Source organism: Centroberyx affinis, unplaced genomic scaffold (genome assembly GCF_046629955.1).
Source record: "Centroberyx affinis isolate AG114_WGS23_722 - 3 ecotype Tasmania unplaced genomic scaffold, CSIRO-AGI_Caff_v1 ptg004951l_1, whole genome shotgun sequence".
Taxonomy (NCBI): Eukaryota; Metazoa; Chordata; class Actinopteri; order Beryciformes; family Berycidae; genus Centroberyx; species Centroberyx affinis.
Window position 1 is genome coordinate 27,354 of NW_027282431.1, and position 20,581 is coordinate 47,934.

Genomic DNA, 20,581 nt, shown 5'->3' on the forward strand with positions numbered 1-20,581 from the left:
AAGGTTGGATTGTATTGGGGGAAATACATTATAGAGGGAGATAAATCTGATTTCTAGGCTATTTTACTCGAGTTGATAACGTTAATGTGGGTGCAAGTGAATCTAAACTTTAAAAAGAGAAATGGCTTCAGGTCTTACCAGGTTGAGGTGCAAGTCGCTGTCCAGGGCGACATCCTCCGCTGAACACCTGACACTGCTATATTGCCAGTTATGGCAGGTATAGGCCTATTCTTTCATCTGTCTGTGTAACAGAGAATTCCTCCTGGCCCCCTCTTTTTGCAGTCATGGATCGCCTTGCTTTTTGCATCTAATTTCATGTCAAGCCATTTCTTTTTTTTATTTCTGTGACAGTGCCCTAACTACAAATTACAAATTAGTCCTATAATATTCCTATAATACTCCGATATGGACTTAGAGTGTCTATGGTACTCAATAGTGAGTTTATAGTGACCATATTGTGGTATTTTTGTCTTCTGTAGTATCACTATAATATTCTTATAGGGAATTATAGCTTTGTTGGGATATATATTTAGTGTTCATCTAAAATGTATAGGAATACTATAGTTGTTTTTCATAAGGGAACGCATAACAGACAACACTGCATTAACAGCACAAGTTATTTTCTCCCATTCCTTGGCTTTAGTAGGGCCTTTGATTCCACTATTGAATTATATTAAATATTATATGCTTAGGTTGACTTATTTCTGATAGTAGGACTTCAGTCTCAGAGCTGGTAGACTTCTCCTTAGTCTTTCATGTCATTTTTATGAATGAAGCTTCCCGACATATGGGCCGGACGCCTAACCTTATATGGCATTATTGGGGCGTCAATTATGCAAATTCACAATTCTCATGAATGCCCATTCATTTAGAACAGGTGGAATTCAGCATGTTTACGCACGTCATTTACGACAGTTTTCTAAAGATACAAGTGTTTGGTGAATCTGACGTGGCACACTCGTACGAGTCCACCTCACGAAAAAAGTATGAGAAATTTAAGATAAGAACATGAAAATGTTCTTGCATGAGGCCAATTGTTTCATGAGTTTCAAGTCAAAAAGCCCCAAGTCCCCAAAAGCTGAATTTTTGGGCATACAAGGTGTCTGCTGGACACTGATGCTGGGCAAAGCAGTGTGTATTGTGGCTAGACCCATTGAGAAGAGGCCATGAGGTTGTTGGAGACTATCAGATGCTGACATCTACACCATTCCCTCCTTGAGAAACTTCAGATAACCACCAAACAGGAGTTACCACCAGCATGAAATTGTTCTTCACCAATAACAGGATGAAACAGCCAATAGAATGTGGCCAGGGAGGTCAGCCACTACTCAGAGTATTTAGAGAGGAGAGATGTTCTCTGTGGCCCAATCCCAATTTCCGTAAATCCGCATTTCTGCATACTTTGCCTGAGGGAATTACCCACAGTTCATAGCGTTTGTGAAGTTAATATTCATGTATGTGGAAAATATCAGCCAATACAACTGATACAAAAGAAAAAAACATAATTAAGGATTAGATGTTAGATGCTGCTAATATAAGCAGCATGTAGCCTAATATAGCCTTTCTTATGTGCTTATTTGTGCTCATTAAGCTTTATTAAAAGTATACCCTTTGCTTTCAACGTGCCTCCTACTGTTTCTTTTTTGTTATCTTTTTTTTTTTTTTTTAAATATTGGACATATTGTAGAGTATTTTCTATATCCATTAGCACAGTATAAGCTTTGCAATGTTGAAAAACATATACCTAGGCCTATTTAACATTATTCATCTTTTTTTTTTAATTTTAGCTTAATAATGCTGTTTAGACAAAAGTGCAAACAAAAAGTAAATTACAAATTGATTAATTGACGGGCGATATCAACGTCTGACGTCGTCAAGGCAACACGTGATACCACAAAGTGCTGTCCCATTCCTCCTGTACCATTTCGAGCCCTCATGACTTCACACACTCAGGCACTACAGCTGCGCACATAGGTGACATCAATTAAGTCTGTGAGGGCTCAGGGCTTAGGGTTTAGGGGGGACATTGGGATTGGGCCCCTGTGTGTTATTTCACGCAGGAACACCTGTATTCAGAAGATCTGATTGTGTCGTTTCATACAGAAATTTTTTTATGACCAGAACAGTTCAACTGGCCAATGAAGTTTCTCTGTGGCAGTCTAGCTACAGTCTAAGCAAGCAACGGAAGAGTATGCAGGAGAAGAAAAGAAAAGAAAAAAGAAAGGAAAAAAAGAAAAGATACTACCTCCCATAAGCCCTGAGCTCAGAATGCTCTAGGTAACAAGTTAAGCTGATTGACCTAACACTGGCTTGGTTATAAGAGACGTTGGACAACTTACATCCTGAGGCGAGTTCTCCTTACATTTTCTGTCTTCCTGTCTGACCACAATTACCTTCCCCGCAGAGCTAATATTAAAGCTTCTATGTGTTCAATATTCAGGCCTACCTAATACATCATTATCAAATTAATTTTGATTGCATAGTACAATGGCTGTAGAAAAATGAGACCATCACAGAGTAAATTGGTTCATTCTACTGCTGGTGCTGGTTTCTATGTGTCCACGGGTGCGATTTCCTATTCCTATTATGCAGGTTTGATTTATGGCACAATGGAGGTGCATCAACCAAGCCAGGAAGAGGACTGCCTCACTCTGAAAAAACAACGTAGCAAGATACTATAGCTGGCTAACACCAACGCGCAGCCATTTCAGCTGAAACGATTCCAATAATTGAGTGAACATGTAACTAATACAAAGATTTTACATGAACTAGGCCTAAGTATCGTGTCTATTGGAATGATGATGTGTTACTTGATCAGTGTAGCCAAACTAGTAAGCTGAATAGTATTGCCAGGCCTAGTTAGCTAATGTTAGTTTGAGAGTTCTCAAACTAACATTAGCTAACTAGGCATGGCAAAAAAATAGCTTTTTCCATCAGCAGCAGCAATTACCTTGTGAACAGGACGATTCTGGCTATGAAAGACGATCACAAAAACAGAACACAATAAACAGAAGAAGACAGATATAAAGATATTTTACTGAATGTCAAATAAAAATTTACTGACACATGGACTGAAGGACTTTTTGCGAGAAGTGAGAATGACGTTTTAGTAGGCCAACCGTTTGCCTGATTTAAATAGCCACTTTCCACCATGAGTCAGAAAATGAGAATAAAAAACTTCTCTGTTCTCTGCGTTTTTGTGTTTTTTTGAGTCAAATCAAATGAGTGTGAAATGTTGGATGCATGGGTAGGCTCACACTTTACAAAAACAAAAGGGACATTTATGTATCTGGGTCAGGCACAGCAGTCTCAACATGCTCTAACACCATGTTGGGGTCACTCTTTTTTTCTGGCACAATGCCACTAATAAGGAAAGCGGCAGAGCTCCGATGGCCCCTTGCCCCCACCAGTGGCATTGACACTCTTGTCAATGAACAGCAATAGGCTTCGTCAACCTTTATATCTGTCCATTTCACTTTTATTTCCAAAAGGGTCCAGCTCTCAGAGTTGGCAGCAAGGCTAATTGTGGTTATCATCATCCTGGGTCTCATTTTCCTAGTTTTTGCCATCATAACGATCAAAATCTACAGTTCACTGTAGAACTTTACATTCCTCTCAGCTGCAGGGAGTGCTGCTCTCCAATACACACCCACAGGGCCGATGCAAACTCCAACAGTCAAACCCAAATAGCGATTAAAACTTGTCCTTTTCAACACAATAACACTCACAGTGCAATGGGACATGCCGTGCCATTGGAGTATGCTGTGCCATTAAATCTGTTATTTTAAATAGTGTGACCTAGTTGGCAAGTAGAACGTTAAGGTACTCTGATGGCACGTTCATGTTTGCATTTTTTGGCCTGCATCTCCACCTGGTGTGACAAACTGTAGAAATGTGTCAAAACAAGCAGTTAATATAGCAGGGAATCCACCAATGTCAGCAATAAGAATCAAAATTATCAGCTATATTCACAATAATACAATCTGCACCTACAAAAGCAAGGAATCTCTGCTGCAGTTAATTTATCGTTGACTTCAAATTCGTGAAATGATTCTGGATGTGGGCGTTCCAACAAGTTATGCCTTATGCACAACTTTTTCCGCATACATTTGATGTATGTAGATCTGATCGGATGGTTGGGTTTGGTTGGGAGTGGGAAGGTTACCAGCAGCAAATGGGGAAACAGGGAACAGACAATTTTAGAATTTGAGCTGTTGCTTTTCACACCCTTTTGGTAGGTTGTTGCGGTTACATAATTTTTGTTTAAGTATTGTTTACACTAATGTCGGTAACCCCCTGTAAAAATGGAAAACACCCTGAATAAAAATTGTTTCACAAAAAAAAATAAGCTACTAATTCTTTTCACTTGCAAGATTAAACAAACAAGCATCCATTTTTACTTACGTAAACGTATCGACATCTGTCAAGCATCTCGCCACCGGCTGAATTTGTATCTGGAGCAAGACAGTATTTAGGCACCCTATCTCCTGAATGATTGACACTTGTGAGACTCGGTGAGATGCATTTAGCAAGGTGGAAGACACAGCAAGAGAGAGGGAGACAGAGAGAGAGGGGGAGAGCAAGAGACAGACAGAGGTAGAGAGAGAGAGAGAGAGAGAGAGAGATAAAGGGAGGTAGAGAAAGAGAAAAAATGAAAGAGAAAAGGAGAGCAAGTGAGAGGAAGTGAAAGAGAGTGGGCGCCCATATGTGTATGTGTGTGTGTGTGTGTGTGTGTGTCAGGGGAGGTTTTGAATTATTGAGTTATTCTTTCCCAGAGAACTCAATCTCCATATCAACTCCTCCAAAAGAACACAACACCAAATCTCTTTATCATTGCTGATCTTTGCTTTTCTGAGCAGATTTTGCCAACAAAGGCCTTTCTGTGAACCTAGCTGGCATTACAGCGCAAATTGCCTTATTTGGGTGGCAGGGAGGAAGAGGTCTTACAGACAAATACACACAATCACTTTCACTCGCACACACACAAAGGCCTGTGACAGCTTGGAAAATTTATAAAGGTCATCCCTTCACAAAAAAAAGCATAAAAGCACCCTAACATCTTAGTTGACAAACTGCGATTCAGTGACAGTTCCTTCAACTCTCCACATCACAAATGTTCCGGATCAAATGCATCCCTCTTGCTGAGACAACGTTCCACTTTCAACCTGAGTTCTGGGAAATATATCCTCAGCCTCCTGAAGAGTTTACCTCCCTAGGGCGATTCTCTACAACCCATTACAAAAGTTCTATTATAAACACTAATTTATCATTTTAAACACTAAAAATCTGGCTGAACTTCATTTGCCCCAAAGTTATCCCCTCAACTCTTTAAACTTTAAACTCTCTCCTCAAGTTTTCTCTTCAAAGGAAAGATAAACAACTTGATACTCTATGCATTCTTGGTAAATTTCATGTTTACATATTTTGAATTGGGCAACAACTAAACGTGCAGCCATCTTGGATTGCCTTGTACCCTCTCTAATATTACTATACGTGATGTTCTCCAAACTAATGTATTGTGTCTGTAACTAACTGAAGGTGGGAGAAAGGAGAGGGGAACAAAACAACTTGGGAGACGGAAACACTAAATATAAATGAGCGCTTAGTGTGATGGATCTAAATGTGACTTTTTCAATCTTCTTTAGACTGGGAATAAACAGACCGAACCAGTAAGAGTTTAACCAGCTTGTCCTAGCTGCACATATTCACGATATTGAAAAAATATGCTGAAATTTGTGAATGTGAATGTGATTTGATATTGATGTTGGCATATCTTGTTCTAAATAATAAATTTTTCAGAGCTTATAAAATAAGAAAAATGTATAGAAGAAAGAACATGAAATGCTAATACTTAATATTCAGTCAGCTTTGAAATTTACTTAACGTTTCTTTTTTGTTCTTTGTTGTATTATTGTATTTTCTCTCTGCCTTTCTGTGTTTTGACACCATGTAGAGAAAAGACACAATGTTCTACAATTCTAGCAACTGCAGCTACAAGTGTAGGAGGCTTCTTCAGTCTCTGCACTTTTTGTTCAGAGGTATAGACTTTGAAGAGGTACATGTGGATTAGCAGCTGGTTATACCAAACAGAAGAAAGGGATATTGGGGACTTCTTGTACCTGTGATGAGAATTAGAAGTAAGTGCTTTCATTCTCACTCGTTGAATACGGAGGGGAGAAACATCCATGCATCCTTTAAAACCATGAAAAAAGACATAGACTCTCATCCAGCCATTCAGTGGGTAAAACGGAATGTCCCTTTTTTAAGCTATTTTCTGAAAAGCAGTAATTGAACGATACTTAAAGTAAATGGAAAAGAGAGAAAGGCTTAATTTTCTGGAACCAGTAATGCATCCCTTGTCCAGTGCCCCCAAGAAACAATTTTGACAGAGACGGAAAGGGAAAACTACTAAAAACAACTGAAAAGAGAAAATGAGAATATGTTCTCTCATCCTATGAACACCTGGTAGTAACATGCAATCTGCATCTGGACATGGTATCCGGAAAATGAACAATCCGATTGCACCCCTTCATTTACACTTGGTATTTATGCGCATTCTTGTCTTCTGCATTTTCAAATTTTTCGTACATACTATGCAAAGCAGGCAAGTAGGCGTGGTGGTGGCAAGACCATCTATTGTCAACAAAAACAAATATGGCAGGTGCAGGATCACCAGAGATGATGTTACTATACAACCTGTTCTTACTTTTCCTTTGCCGCGGAAACGGTCGTCTTCTATGACTCTCTAGTAGGAGACACAGTGATGTTGCCCTTTGGGTGGATAACTTCTCATTCACTAGTGCGAACACACTGTAAAGACTGCATTTGACTCTGGCTCTGATCCAACCATAATGGGAACCAAACCAATCGCAATATGTGCTGTGTGCACATGCATTTTGCATTAACATGTGGCTTTCCTTGTCCAGATAAGATATCCAGATACAAATCACATTTTTACCTTCTGGCAAGATCAGATGAAGACTGACCACCTCATAACTGTTTAAACAAAGGAGGAATTTTGTATCAGGATGTTTATTTGAGGTTTATGTGACTCTCTCTTCCTGTCGCTCTCGCACTCTCCCTGTCTTTTACTTACCCACACACTCAGATGCACATGCATGCACGCACACATGCGTACACACACAGACACAGCACTGTCTGGTATTTTTTCTTCTCTTTCTCTTGGGCTTTGGCTTTGTACGTTGGCGTTTGGCATGTATAAACGTTTCTTAAAAGAAGAGACAAAGAGGGTTTGTTGATGTTACATTTCATAAATGCTGGAGATGACGAGGTAAGTTAACACTTGAGGGTGTGCACATGTGTGTGTGTGTGTGTGTGGGTGGGTGTGTGTGAGAGAGAGAGAGAGAGGGTGAGAGAGAGAGAGACCTTGTGAATAATAAAGGATAAAGAGCAGCAAGCGAGAGAAAGAAAGTGACAGGAATGTGAGCCTCCAGAGAGATGGGTAATTCTGCACCGCTGTGTTTGGCTTGTACAGTATCCGACAGGTACCCTGCTTAGCTATGAACTGTTAGCACTCTGCTGAGCAAGCAGACTGGACCTGGGAAATAACGACGGTGTAGCAGTACTCTTGACATACAGAGAAGACTGCATCGGCATTTACAAGGGAATATTTTACCAGACACACATACACTCGAAAAAATAAAACGTGAACAATTGCAGTTTCTCTCACTTTCTGTCACACAAAACAGACACAGAAAGTGTCCCTCTTCCATAACACATACACGCACACACACACAGTGCCCTGCCTTTTGTCTGGAAGTAAGATGGTACAAAATGAGGGAGCCAAGGATTGAGGGGAGTGGCGTGCAATAAGACCTTGTCCTTACTGTAGGATAGAGTTCTCTGTAAGGAAAAGAACATTGCTGAGCACACTCTGCTCAGAGAGTTGTGTCAGATTAAGTTTACAGACAGTTTGTAGGAACAGCTGATTTTCTTCTCTTTTTTATTGCAGATTCTGAGTATAACTTTCAGGGTTTGGCTGGTGGCAATTTACTTGACATGTGGTTCTTCTAAAAGGGACTGACCTACCACATTTTTCAGACACATGAACAGATCATGACCAATCCCATTAATGTAATGAAGCGAAAGACTACTGTGATGGTAGGAACACTGGAAGAAAAATAACTTTTTTCAAATAACTCCACAGGTGCTTTTTCTGTGATGGTTGAATTACCAGTTGACTTGTATGATGTTGGGAGTGTCATCATAGCAGTTTTATGGAGTGCAACATATTTGCATCCAGCATTTATTAGGTCTAGAGAAGGGGTTGACAGTATCACACCCTAATACAATCTGATTACACTCTATCAGTAACTTTTGTTGGTCTTAAATCTTACGTCGATTCACTTTGTTGAAGCCTATGGAATGTGACTTCCAATGAGTAGAATAAGTAGAATCAGATTAAGTAGTAGAATACGATTAAATCCAGACCACCAACAGAATAAGCAACCAAAAATAGTAGTGCAATAATTCATATAACTGTATAAACTAATGAGTGCAAGGGTCAAAAACAGTGTCCAGACATTATGTTCAACTAATTTTCCTGTATCCCTTGAATTTTTATGTGTAATAGAGAAGTGATAAGTAAAGAAAAAAGTGCCGGGCAGAAACAGTAATGTTTTCTTTTCTCTTACCAGGAGACACTGCCAACTGGAAATGATGCAGTTTGTCCTCATCTGGGAAACTGGCTTTGCATGTACCTGAACAAGAAAGAGTGGGAGGGAGAGGGGGAGAAAGAGAGGCACTCATTAGTGAGTCGAAGGATGAAGTTAAAAGCAGTAGTTGTACACAGGTCTGATATTATTTGCCTCTGAGCCAAATATAAGCATTATAATCAGTTACATGGTATCATACTGTCATTATCTATGTAAATCTCTCCTAATCCACAGCATGCTCTTATTGTCTACACACAATACATGATTTGTTTTAAACGGGGCTATGGGAGCAGGCATGCTCAGCTGAGTGACTTTATCAGAGTCCCAGTGGCACTACATTTCCCCCTGGTGTTCAAGCAGCAGTATTACATCCAAGGGCCAGCCCCAGTAACTAAGACAGACTTCGGTCTTCAAACGTCTGCCATCGCGATTCAGGTGTATGCAGGTTTTCATTCAAACCAAACACTACAGCAGCTGATTTCACCTCACTCTCCGGTTGAATGTGTGCTAAGCAGTGAAATCAGGTGCATGAAAATCTGCACACAGAGGGCTCTCGATGGTATCAGGTTTGAGACCACTGACATAGAACAAGTTAATGGTAGAGATTCAGCTCAGTGAACCTACATTAACATCTCTACATGGAAATGGGAGTAGGGGTAGGGAGCAGGATGAAGTTGGCCTGAGATCTGGGTTCAGGATTGCAATATCTGGCCTAATTGCTATTGTTATGGAAGGGAGTGTGAAAGTTGATCCCTGGTCAGAGTTAAAGGGCAACTTCAATCACAGTTCCTTTGAAGTTTCAGTAGATGAGGGCCAGTAAGTTGACCCCACATAAACACGTCAGTCAAACTAGAGTATAATAACTTGGCCCAATTCATTAAAACTTCAAAGTCACTGTGATATTTTTTTAGCGCAGTGCTTCTCAACCTTTTCAGCTCAGAATCACCAAAAAGCAAGACCAACTCGTGACCCCCTGCTGCAAGCATAAACTGGCATAACAGCATAGGTGTCATTTACACTGGGGACGCTGGGGACATGTCCCCACCACTTTTTGAAATGGCCGATTTTGTCCTCATCACTTTTTAAAAGCATAATTTGTTAAAAATGTTCTGAAACATAGCTTGCACTAAGAAATGTTAACTAACAAATGAGAATGCTTTAAGAAAGGTTTATTTGCACAATAAGAAAACATACAATGCAATGTTAATATAGAAGAAACAAATGCGCATTGTCCAAAAAAAGTAACAGAAGCTAAAACAAAAAATTCAAATCCCCCCTAGCCCACTGATTCTAAAATGACCCAAAAACGTGCATGCGCCGATCAGTAACTTTAACAAATACTTGACTTGTGTTGCAGCTGTGGATGTCATGCATATGGATGACTGTACTTGTGCGGTCGACGTTGTGCGTTTTATGCTGAGTATTTTCATATTGTCGACTCTGTAGTAGCCTAGGCTGTGCCCTTTTGATGCACCGTTATGCAATTTTTTTCTCACCATAATTATCTACTCTGACCTCATACCGATCCCCCCATTACATTGCCTAAAATCGCAGAAGACCATTTAAAAAATGTTTTTTCATCTGAGCCCTTATGTCCCCACCACTTTTCAACACAAAGTGACACCCTTGCATAACAGTGATACCAAATCACGTTTTTTATTTTCCCTTTCAAGGCTATTTTACTTGATTGGTTATTGGAATGAGGCTAGAAGAATACAATTTACTATTTCACAAGAAAAAGGCATTCTTCCCAAAGACAGGGTATTACATACAAATTTGTATATTAGAAATAAATTTCATCACATTCCATAAATCATCTCATGACCCCCTGGGTGTTCTGACCCCCAAGTTGAGAACTGCTAATCAGATCAGTGTTTGCTGTATAATTTTTGTGAGTAATTTGGGTTCTGAGACTGAACTTAAATCCTGGACCCATTCCAAGATTAGTTCCAGTACGGTTGGTGTTGCAGTTTAAGAATGGCTTTTACTTGGATATTTCTATCATGATATATGGACAATTGGGCTTGTTGTTTTGTGTGGGCTGAACAATTAGGCCTAATTCAACTCAGCTCAACTTTGTTATACGCATAGTGAAACAAAAAACTTTTTCTTCGGGTCACAGCGCATTCCAAACAAGAGAAAATGAATTTCATTGTATTTACATTTTTCAAGCTGTGGGGGTTATTTTCGAGTCACCGCAGCTAAATGAATGTAAAGGAAACGCTGAATCAAATGCAACAGCACAACTACTGTTTGGTCGGGCTGGGTGGATATTCTAGCGTGGCCTGCATCTTAAATACAGCACTGTACAAACAATTGATGATCATTTCATCATATTTGGAACCTTCCCTTCCCCAGGCTCATACATCATTTGTGCCAACTAGGATTGCATTACTGCAGCAACTGTGAAGCAAGACAGTTGAATCCTTGAATATGAAAATATTAAATACCAAATTTATCTACTGTGTTGTAACTTTTTTTGGTATTGTGTGCACTAATACTGCAGACTGTCTTTTGTTTTGAGTCACGTTGTGTCCTGTCTGGCGGATGTATGACACAAAACGAATCATCATCATTGTCATCATTTCTAGTCATGATTGTCCTGGAGGGAACAATGAACAATGTTGTGATGCATGCATTGCAATACCCAGATAGCCAATTTTTCAGTCGTCACGACTTCAGAAGTAGTAAGTCAACCGCGTGAAGATGTGGACTTGAGCACACGCCTAATGCAAACATAGGCCGGAATACCATTACCCTCTCTGTAGGAAACACAGGAAGTGTAATGAACCCTGGGAGAATGGGTCTGACTCAGCTGACTGAATGGATGCAGTGTAGAGAAGTCATAGGCGCACTTACTAGGGAGGTTGGCTTCAAGTTCTGCAACTTCTGTTAAGAGAAAAGAGAATGATGAGTAAGAGAGAGAAGGGGATAGAGAGAGAGAGAAAGAGAGAGAGAGAAAGAGACACACACACACACACACACACACCTGACATCAGCACAGTCATGTTTCCAATGTCCCTTTTTTTATATTTTAACATTGCATTAACATATGGATGCTTGATGAAATATTTTGCAATTTTGTTATTTTGCAATCATAACACAGCCTGCGGTAACTTCCACAGGGCCCGACACCTTTCCTAAGGCCACTGAGCTTAACAACTTCAAATTAAAGACGCAGGGTGACGATGCAGCTTTTATGGGAGGAAGTTTTTTGTTTTGTTTTGGGTTGTTTTAAGACATGAGACTGCACTTCAAGTCTTTCTCTGATGAAGGCCTCCATGAATGTTTAGCATTCTATTAGGCAGTTAAATCAAGACAGACTGAACAACATAATTTCTGTTGTCATGACGGCACTGGAGCACAAACTAATGGGATAATTTTCAAATGACAGTTTCAACGTCGCTAATGGAATGGCTGACAATGTATCCAGCAGTGACGAGCATCTCCAGTCTTTGTCTACAGTTTGCAAAATGACACATGCTTTCATATTTGCTTATAGGGAAAACAGGGCGGCAGAGTGGCCTAGTGAGAGGCCGTCCCATGACAGAGAGGGTGCAAGTTTCACATCGCAAACAGCCAAGGCGTCAATCAACCGTGTTTTTGAGCAAGTCATCGAAACCCTACCTGCTCACTCAGTGTAAGTCTGGATGAGAGCATCATGTCAAATTTGTAATTTGTAAAACGAAGAATGAAAACAAAATTGGTTTTACAGACAGGACACAGTGCAAGGCTTTAATGAATAAAACAGTGGGACATAAAGTAACAAAAGGAGGAGGAGAAACACGAGAGAGGAGGGAAAGACGAGAAAAAAAGATAGGAAGACATGAAAAGAGTAGAGGAGCGTTCAGCTGATGTTGCCTCGGGGCGTAGTCTGACTGGATTTTAAAAAGCTCTCCAGCTCTTTGTTTTCTTTTCTCTCCTTGACACCCTGTTCACCACTGATTTGAGTGGGACGGTTTGAGAAAAAAAACAACTCTGATCTCCTCCTCTACCCAAAGGACTTTGAAAGAAGGTGAGGCGAGAGAGGATGCAATGACACGAACTGTGAATTCACACATCGAAAAGAAGTGATTTGTTTGGGGGAAAACGAATGCCTGCTACTTCTTTCTGTGCAGTCTGATATGTCGTTTTTCTGATGCGCATTCTTCCCAGCACTTCCCATGTTCCACTGTCATCTACGCAAGCCAATCCACTGAGATGTGCAGAGAAAAGTAATAACTATATACTGTATTGATCCCCCATAGGAAAATTTTCTCCCTAAAAGCTAGCTTAAGCCATCTAAAAGGTATCTTAAGAAAATCTGCCCTAAAGCTTATCCATAATTTAATCCAGTGGTTCTCAACTATGTGCCATCAAGACCCAAGGGTGTGCCGGTTTTCTATCCAGCCAAACACTACACCGGCTGATTTCACTGATAAGTTCCTCCTCTCTGGGTAAAGGTTTGCTAAACAGTGAAAATCAGCTGCTGTAGTGTTTACCTGGAAGAAAAACCTGCAGACCCGTGGGTCACAGCGGCACATGGTTGAGAACCACCACTTGAATTTATGAGCACTGAATTGCTTTTTTTCCTTTTACACTTTCATTCTTTTCTTTCCAAAAGAATGAAAGAGCCAAACGTCAACTATGATTCGCTTGGCCGTCTCTCAGAGTTCTAGTGTGACTGAAGCTGATGGCATAAAGGCCTCTGAAGAGTCATGATTTGTATGATTTGATTCGTGAAAAAGCTCAAGACAACAAAACAATCAAGTTTCCTTGACAACAATGGGAAGGTTCTGACAGTGGAACCTATTTCTGGTCTCAGATATAATTCTGGGACCAGAATTATTTTTGCTGTAGCAAGATTAACTGTTTTTTATTCAAACATCAATATGCTAGAAGAAAAACAAAGCCTGTCAACCTCAACTTGACCTCACATTCTGAAGCACTGGTCCCAAGCCAGCTCATCTAGTTGTTTACTACCTTAAAACTTGACTTGTCCTTCTAATTGTCGTCCTTGTGAACGCCAAACCAAAGACACTGACGAAGCCAAACAGCAGTCAGATACTGACTTTTCTATGGATGTGACGCAAAGAAATGCGAGGGCATAGAAGGGTTCTGTCCCCAGATATTTAGATGTCTTCTGTCTCCTAACCTTAACTGGTCTACATTGTTTTGTCCTGTGTCAGCTGCAGTAAGTGAAAAGGAGAGAGGAGAGAATTAAGAACTAAGTTACAATGTATTTTATCTGCATTTGGAGTTTAATACAGTACGTTATAACAGTGATTACTGATTGCAATAGATACACCTACTGTAGGTGACATTAGGGATTGGAGAACATGTGTGCCCATGTGTTAAGATGGAGAAGCAGGCAGAGAAACCTTACATAAAACATCTTTGGAAAAACGCAGCAACGAACAAACTGAAAAAGAATGGATATGTTTAAATTTACAGAGGAAAATCCTTCCTCCGAGTCTGAACGTGAAAACGTTCTGTCAGTTGGACACTCTCCGGTTCTTTCTTTTCTTTTCTCTCCTTGACACCCATGAAAACAGGAAAGGATGGATAAAGTGGACAATGTTCCAGGTACCTTTGGTAAGGAGGCGGTCCCTGACGGAGACCCTGTGGGTGGAGTCGGAGGCTCCGGCGGCGCGGCCCGTTTTTCCCCCATCTTCCCTCTTCAGCTTACTGGCCAACGTAAGCATGGCTCCACTGCTGTGATCTGCCCTGGTCTGCCCCACGCTGCGCTGTGCTGCTCTGCACTGCACTGCTGCTCAAATGCCTGAGAGTCACACAGAACATAATGGATGCATTGGGTTAATTTTATGATACTGAACAATGGAGAAAACTGTACATGGCACTGAAACATTTCATTAATCCCAAATGAAATCCTTATCACACTTTATCAGGATAAAATATTGAATTAGGTAGGACAATTTTCAAACTAAAATGACAGTCTGATTATTTTGCTGGACATTATTATTCTTGATGATTTGAGAAACAAAATTATTAACTTCACTTTTTGCGCCTTCAACTTTTTAACGATTTTCAACTGATGAAATGTTTCAATATTGCTGAGATTCCCATATTCAATGATTGGTAACGATTAGTAAACCTGGTCTTCACATAGAAATATTAATAACCTCATTCATTATTTATTATTAATTATTAAAAATCATTACATTTTCCCAGTAAAATTAGTCCTTTAAAATTTGCTCTTGAGATGCAGAGCACAGTCAAGGCCAATGCTTGATTCCATTCAGTAAAGATAGATATTGAGCTCTTTCCACATAGGACGAGTAACCACATCAAGTATCATAAAATATTTGCTGAAGCTGTCATTGATTTCTAACCTACGTGTATTTAGCCTGTCCATAGTATCAGTCCCTTAGCAAACAGAGATAAAACGGACACAAATGACAAGGTGTTAAAAGGTGAGACACAGGGAAATGATGATTCACTTTGTTGCTGCAGTCCTTTACTTTCCCTGTTTAAGCAGTAAACTGATTGTCATGACATCGGTTAATTACGGTGGAATAAGTGGTTGAAATTGATTAGAGGAGCCAATTGCTATTAGACTCCCTGTTGTGGGGAAACATATAGCATAGGGCTACAAGTCATCTGTTGGTGTGTGTGTGTGTGTGTTTGTGTGTGTTATAGACTTGTTAAATCAGCTTATTTGCAGTAAATTGAGAAAAATGAATGGCCACAACCCCTGGCCCCTTTGCTTTAGACACAACAACACATTAAGAATCTATTCTATACAACACCCAACAGACAATAGGTGAGTTGATTTCTGAACATCTGCCAATTAACAACTGTAAGCAGCTAAAGTTTGCTTTCCGGGAAGTAAGAGAAATTAATTCAAGGAGGAATCTGGGTTTTTTCCCTCTGAGACACACAGTGCAATGCAATAATGTTAACACTGGTATTACATACACATTCAAAGATAGCGAATATCAGAGGATGATCTCTCTTGGAGTCATGTCAACATGACCATGCTGGAAGATCAAAATGTTCTACTAAAGTAAAAAATCACTTTGCAAAATTCTACACTATGACAATCTATTGATCTGGTCGATTTACACATCACTCTTCCATGGGAGTTAGTGGTGTGTGTCTATAGTCCAATAGAGCAAACTTTTGTCTGGAATTTAAAGAGGCTTAGGTGTTAAGACCACTAGGAGAATAGGTTTTACACAGGGATGGGAGTGTGAAGACTCCAGCAGCAAACTTCTGGGGCATCTGAAATCCATTTGAAATGACACAGTAGAAAACTCACTGAAGTCTTATATTATGAAAAGATACAAAAGACATTTGATGTTTGACATTTCTCTTTCAATGATCAGAAAAAAGTTAAGTGTACCAGACAGAGGACAGCCTACAGAGACAAGTATAACAAGCCTTCTGGTAGTACGAGAGGCATTTTATCATAACTAAAGGCTTTTCAATAGATTCATTCTAACAGCTAAATAATAAAAAGACAAAAGAGCTGCTTGCTGTTTCTGCCAACATTATTCTTATTGCTGCAGAGACCAGAAGCCATTATCTCCAGCCTGGCATTGCTAAACCTCAAGTACTGTAACACTGCTGACAGATGAAAATCTTTGCTCTCCATAAACACAGCTTTAAACTACCAATGCCATGGAACAGTAGACCAACTGAGTTTATTTATGCTTCTGCTGTTCTTCATTTTGTTGGGTGCGTTTTTTGTGCGTTCTATCTTTGTAAATTGTTGGTATTGTGGCCTTTCATTTTGTAAATGCATTTGTAAAAGATAATATTTGTATTGGGCTAAGGTATTTAATTTAAAAAAGACTGCTTTTCAGGAATTAAGAGAAGAAACGTTGATTCAAGACTGTGACACAGGAGGTACAATTTCACATATAAACTGCTCATCTATCTAACAAGAGAGTCAAGGTAATTAAAAATAAATAAGAAAGTAATGTAAACCTTTGCACACATTCCACAATCACAAAATCTGACATCAAAGTCAACTCAACAAGTCAACATCTGAGAATTAATAATAGCTGGTGAAATAGAGTAACTATTCCACCACCTTTCAGTCAATTTCAGAAGGTTAAAAAACATCACATTCACCATGAAACATGCTTTCTGATCTGCTTGCATCAATTCCCAGTATTAATCTCATATGACTCAGTCCTGCTGACCCCACTGATCCCTTTTGCAGTTCTGACACTGTTCAATTCCTTCTTGTTTTCTACATCTAAAACAGAAGCAGAATATCCCACTGGGCTGAAGACCTAGAAAAGAAAGAGAGCCTCCCTGCTCCCAGTGACTCCATGTAAATATTCAAAATTGAACAGCCACAGCAGGCAACAATGCATGGCAGAGCTTCCACCCTGACTAAAAAAAATATCTGCACTGGCTTCAGCAGAGAATTTTAGTGTCCTACGGGCCTTTAAATGCTGTTGCAAATGTCTTTCCACCCCGCTAAGGGAACACTTCATCGGAGTCCCTGTACTCTCAGTGTGTTCAGTGCAGGCACTGGGTTAGCTCATTTTGTTAGCAGCGGGATGGGAGAGGGAAGGTATCAGATATCTGCGAGCCCATGAAATGTGTGTCACTGAGTCCGACTGAACCCCACCTGCCTCAGCTGTCAGTCACTGCACCCCAGCCTAGCTTACTGGCACACTGAGTGCCAGGCTGTTAGCCAGCTAGCTATGGGGGGGACAGGGGCAGGGCAACGCAGTCGACTCACACACAGCCAACCGAGCTGGTAGAGGAAATACACACACATACACGGGATAAAACACAGCAGGATCTATCAAACACACACACACACAAACACAAATGCAAATGAAGATGCCAAATCACACCTATTTATTTCATGTCACTCTCCTCTTGTGCACTCACACCAGATTCTCGTTCAAAAGATCTGACACACTGGCACAAACTCACACATACAAGCACACACATTTTTATACTCAGTTACTTTTCCTTCTCAGTCTTGTCCTTACACTAGATATTCAATGATTCTTACGTTAAGCTGACTATGAAGTAAAAATGTATCAAACTAATGCTACATTCCACAACGCGCAAGTGTGTATCCCACAAGGCAACATGCTGTCTCTTGTGGGACTGAAAGCCAGGGAGATGTGCCTAGTTAATTAAATCACTTTTCCATCACCTCCTTAGCTTGTTAACTAGTTTACCATAATAACTACCATCGCTAAGCTACAGCTAGCTAAGCAGAATCCGATAGCAGGTGCCTCACACAACGCAACAAGCCTGAAGGCGTATTTCAACTTATGTTTATCACACGCATGTTTTGCACAATTGTACGAAGAAATATGACTTGTCTGGTCACTTAACAAGCAAGTGTGACTTCTTAGCGAAGTAGATAGCTAGCTGAGGTAAGTGTATTCAGTATGTGTAGCCGCTATGTTGGGCGTTTCTTTTACCTGCTGCCTGGGAGATAGCGCTCCGTAACGTTACTACACCATAATCAACTACACTCCTCTGTTCAAGGCGCTGGCTGCAACTGGAGATTACGAGAGGCACTTCAGACAGAAAATAACTTCAAAAATAAATAATGCAAGGGCTTAACGATAGAATATAAACAAGCTGGAGAATCAGCTGTCAGAACTTTGCTCCGGTGTCATCGGCGACGGAAGTGCAGTGATTGTGCCGTTCGTTATTGTTGTCCGTGTAGATACGGCGGCAGGAAAAATAGTTCCGCACAGCAGTAAACTGTTCTTGGGGGGTCCAAAATTATGCTTAACATTACAGTGATCCAAACGGCTGGTACTGCATACATACATACTGCATACATGTTTTTGTTGTTTAATACATAATTATTATAGTACTGTCTAACATCCACCTTTGGTAAAACTGATTGTAGTACCAGATTAGATTAGTTTTGGAAACTTTTATTTATTTTTTAATGAATTCATTTATACTATATCAAAATAAAATGCATACTGTACAATAATAGTACAGTTTCAGTACTCTGTTGCAGGTGACACTCACATATCAAGATAAAGTACATACTATAAAGTGCATACAAAATAATGCAGCATCAGATTTAAATGTAAAATAGTAAAAAAATATCACAAGTTAAATCTTTTTTTTTTTAAATAACTCAGGGCAGACTAGACCCTATCCAGGTCATTGCTTGTTTTACTCTCTGATCAATGTTCACTGATACCCCACTATTGTAAGTACTTACAAGTAAGTACAGACACTGAATGAATGCAAGACAGCATTTGTGCTGTAACTGGACTTACCATTCCTTGCAGGTGTGTTCATCCAAGCCCCATGGAACAGGGTTTCCACAGGTAAAATTATTCGTGAAGCCTGGACATTTTTGTGCTTTGCCAACTTGTAGTCTAATAAACACAAATTCAAAGTATACACTTGTGATATAGACTTTGGCTCTTCTTGAAATGTTTTTATGTCTATAGTTTTTATCTTCTTATTCAACTTATTTTACTTCTATTTTTTATTATGTATTCTACACTGTATTTTATTTTATGCTTCTGTAAAGCACATTGTGATACCTTGTTGTATGAATGTGCTATAGAAATAAGTTTGATTTGATTTGATTTGGTTTGATTCTTTAGAAACCGGCTAACTTGAGTTCAATCAGTGAAGGACTTCCCAGTCTTTTTTTCTTTTGGAATTTAGCAGTGAACAGTTCATGTCAGGTTTCAAAAGTCAGAAATTCATGGAAGTGGTGCACAGGAGAAAAAAACAAACTGTCTGAGAGTATTACTGTCAAGTAGAGTTGTTCAAAACAAACTTGTACAGCACACTATTCCAGTGCTGAACCCTTTTACCATGGTTGGGCCCCCGAAGTGTTTAGATAGATGAATAGATGAATCCACAAGTTGAAATGGTTGAAACCCCTAACTGCTCTTTAGCCTGTGCCCCCCCCCCCCCCCCCCCCCAACACACACACACACACACACTCCCCCCGACCCCCACATACATACACACACACACACACATACACTCATTTGCCGTGAGGAGAAATACATTTGTACACAGTAGAAAACCGAGACTCTCACTGTTTGGCAGAACAGCTCATTTGGTTCTTGGGGCAAATCCAGCCCACCCTGCAGTATCTGGACAGAGCTGTGATTCACTCAGCCTGTTGTTCTGAACCCGAGGGCCACGGAGGCTGTCATTGTAAACAAGAACTTGTTCTGGACTGACCTGCCCGCTTAAATGAAGGTTGAAAGAAAGAGCAGTCTACTGTATTATTCTTGGGTGATTATACTGAATTCCCTCTTGTTCTGTTTGGACAGGTGCAGGGTATTAGGCTTTCTGTGATGCTCATACAGTAAAGGACATGCCCCCGAGACTATGTTATGTCCACTCTCTCCTCCTCACATGGTGTGTCTCACACACACATTAAAATAGTTGTCATTGTTCAGTAGAAGTCATGCTAAGGACAAAGCATACACCTGTATATGGAATTTGTAGTCATGACATAATTACAGAGAACAGTGTAGAATTCCCTTGATATTCTTTTTTAAAATGTTACTGAAATGTGATCCACTGAATATTGAAGGCAGATTACATCAACATCAAAACAGGGAGAGGATAAATATCAGCACGAAGTGAGGAACAGAGAGGAAGGCCTGTCCAGAGAGGAAGGGGATGTTTGAGGGAGAAAAGACAGAAATATAATACAACTCTACAGACTAGCTAGGATGTGAATAAATTGAAGATACAAACAAATAAAAACTTTCACAATAATAAAATACAATATCAACTTTTTCACCACCAATTTAAATGAACCATATAAGGCAAAAGTCACATGACACAGCAGCTGAAGTGTTGCAGTTTGAAATAAAATATTTCTCCAGACTCAGGCCTGGCACTCTGCTATTACATCGATACACTCATCCTCTATTTGTATCCGCCATGGCCTGCTACAATTCAATTCTGTTTTCTGT

The 20,581-nt window shown here is 39.9% G+C and overlaps 1 protein-coding gene across 1 annotated transcript in view; it reads right to left on the bottom strand.

Moving 5' to 3' along the window:
* Positions 1 to 18,265, bottom strand: part of ube2f (ubiquitin-conjugating enzyme E2F (putative)) — a gene marked incomplete at its 3' end in the record, with an annotated part of 41,800 nt that extends 23,535 nt beyond the window's left edge. The window contains exons 1-4 of the mRNA XM_071545539.1: positions 18,080 to 18,265; positions 14,245 to 14,436; positions 11,535 to 11,564; positions 8,655 to 8,720 (exon numbers count right to left, since the gene is read on the bottom strand). Coding sequence (XP_071401640.1) covers positions 8,655 to 8,720; positions 11,535 to 11,564; positions 14,245 to 14,359 — 211 coding nt within the window. The remainder of the gene's footprint in view (positions 1 to 8,654; positions 8,721 to 11,534; positions 11,565 to 14,244; positions 14,437 to 18,079) is intronic.
* Positions 18,266 to 20,581: the final 2,316 nt, after the last annotated feature.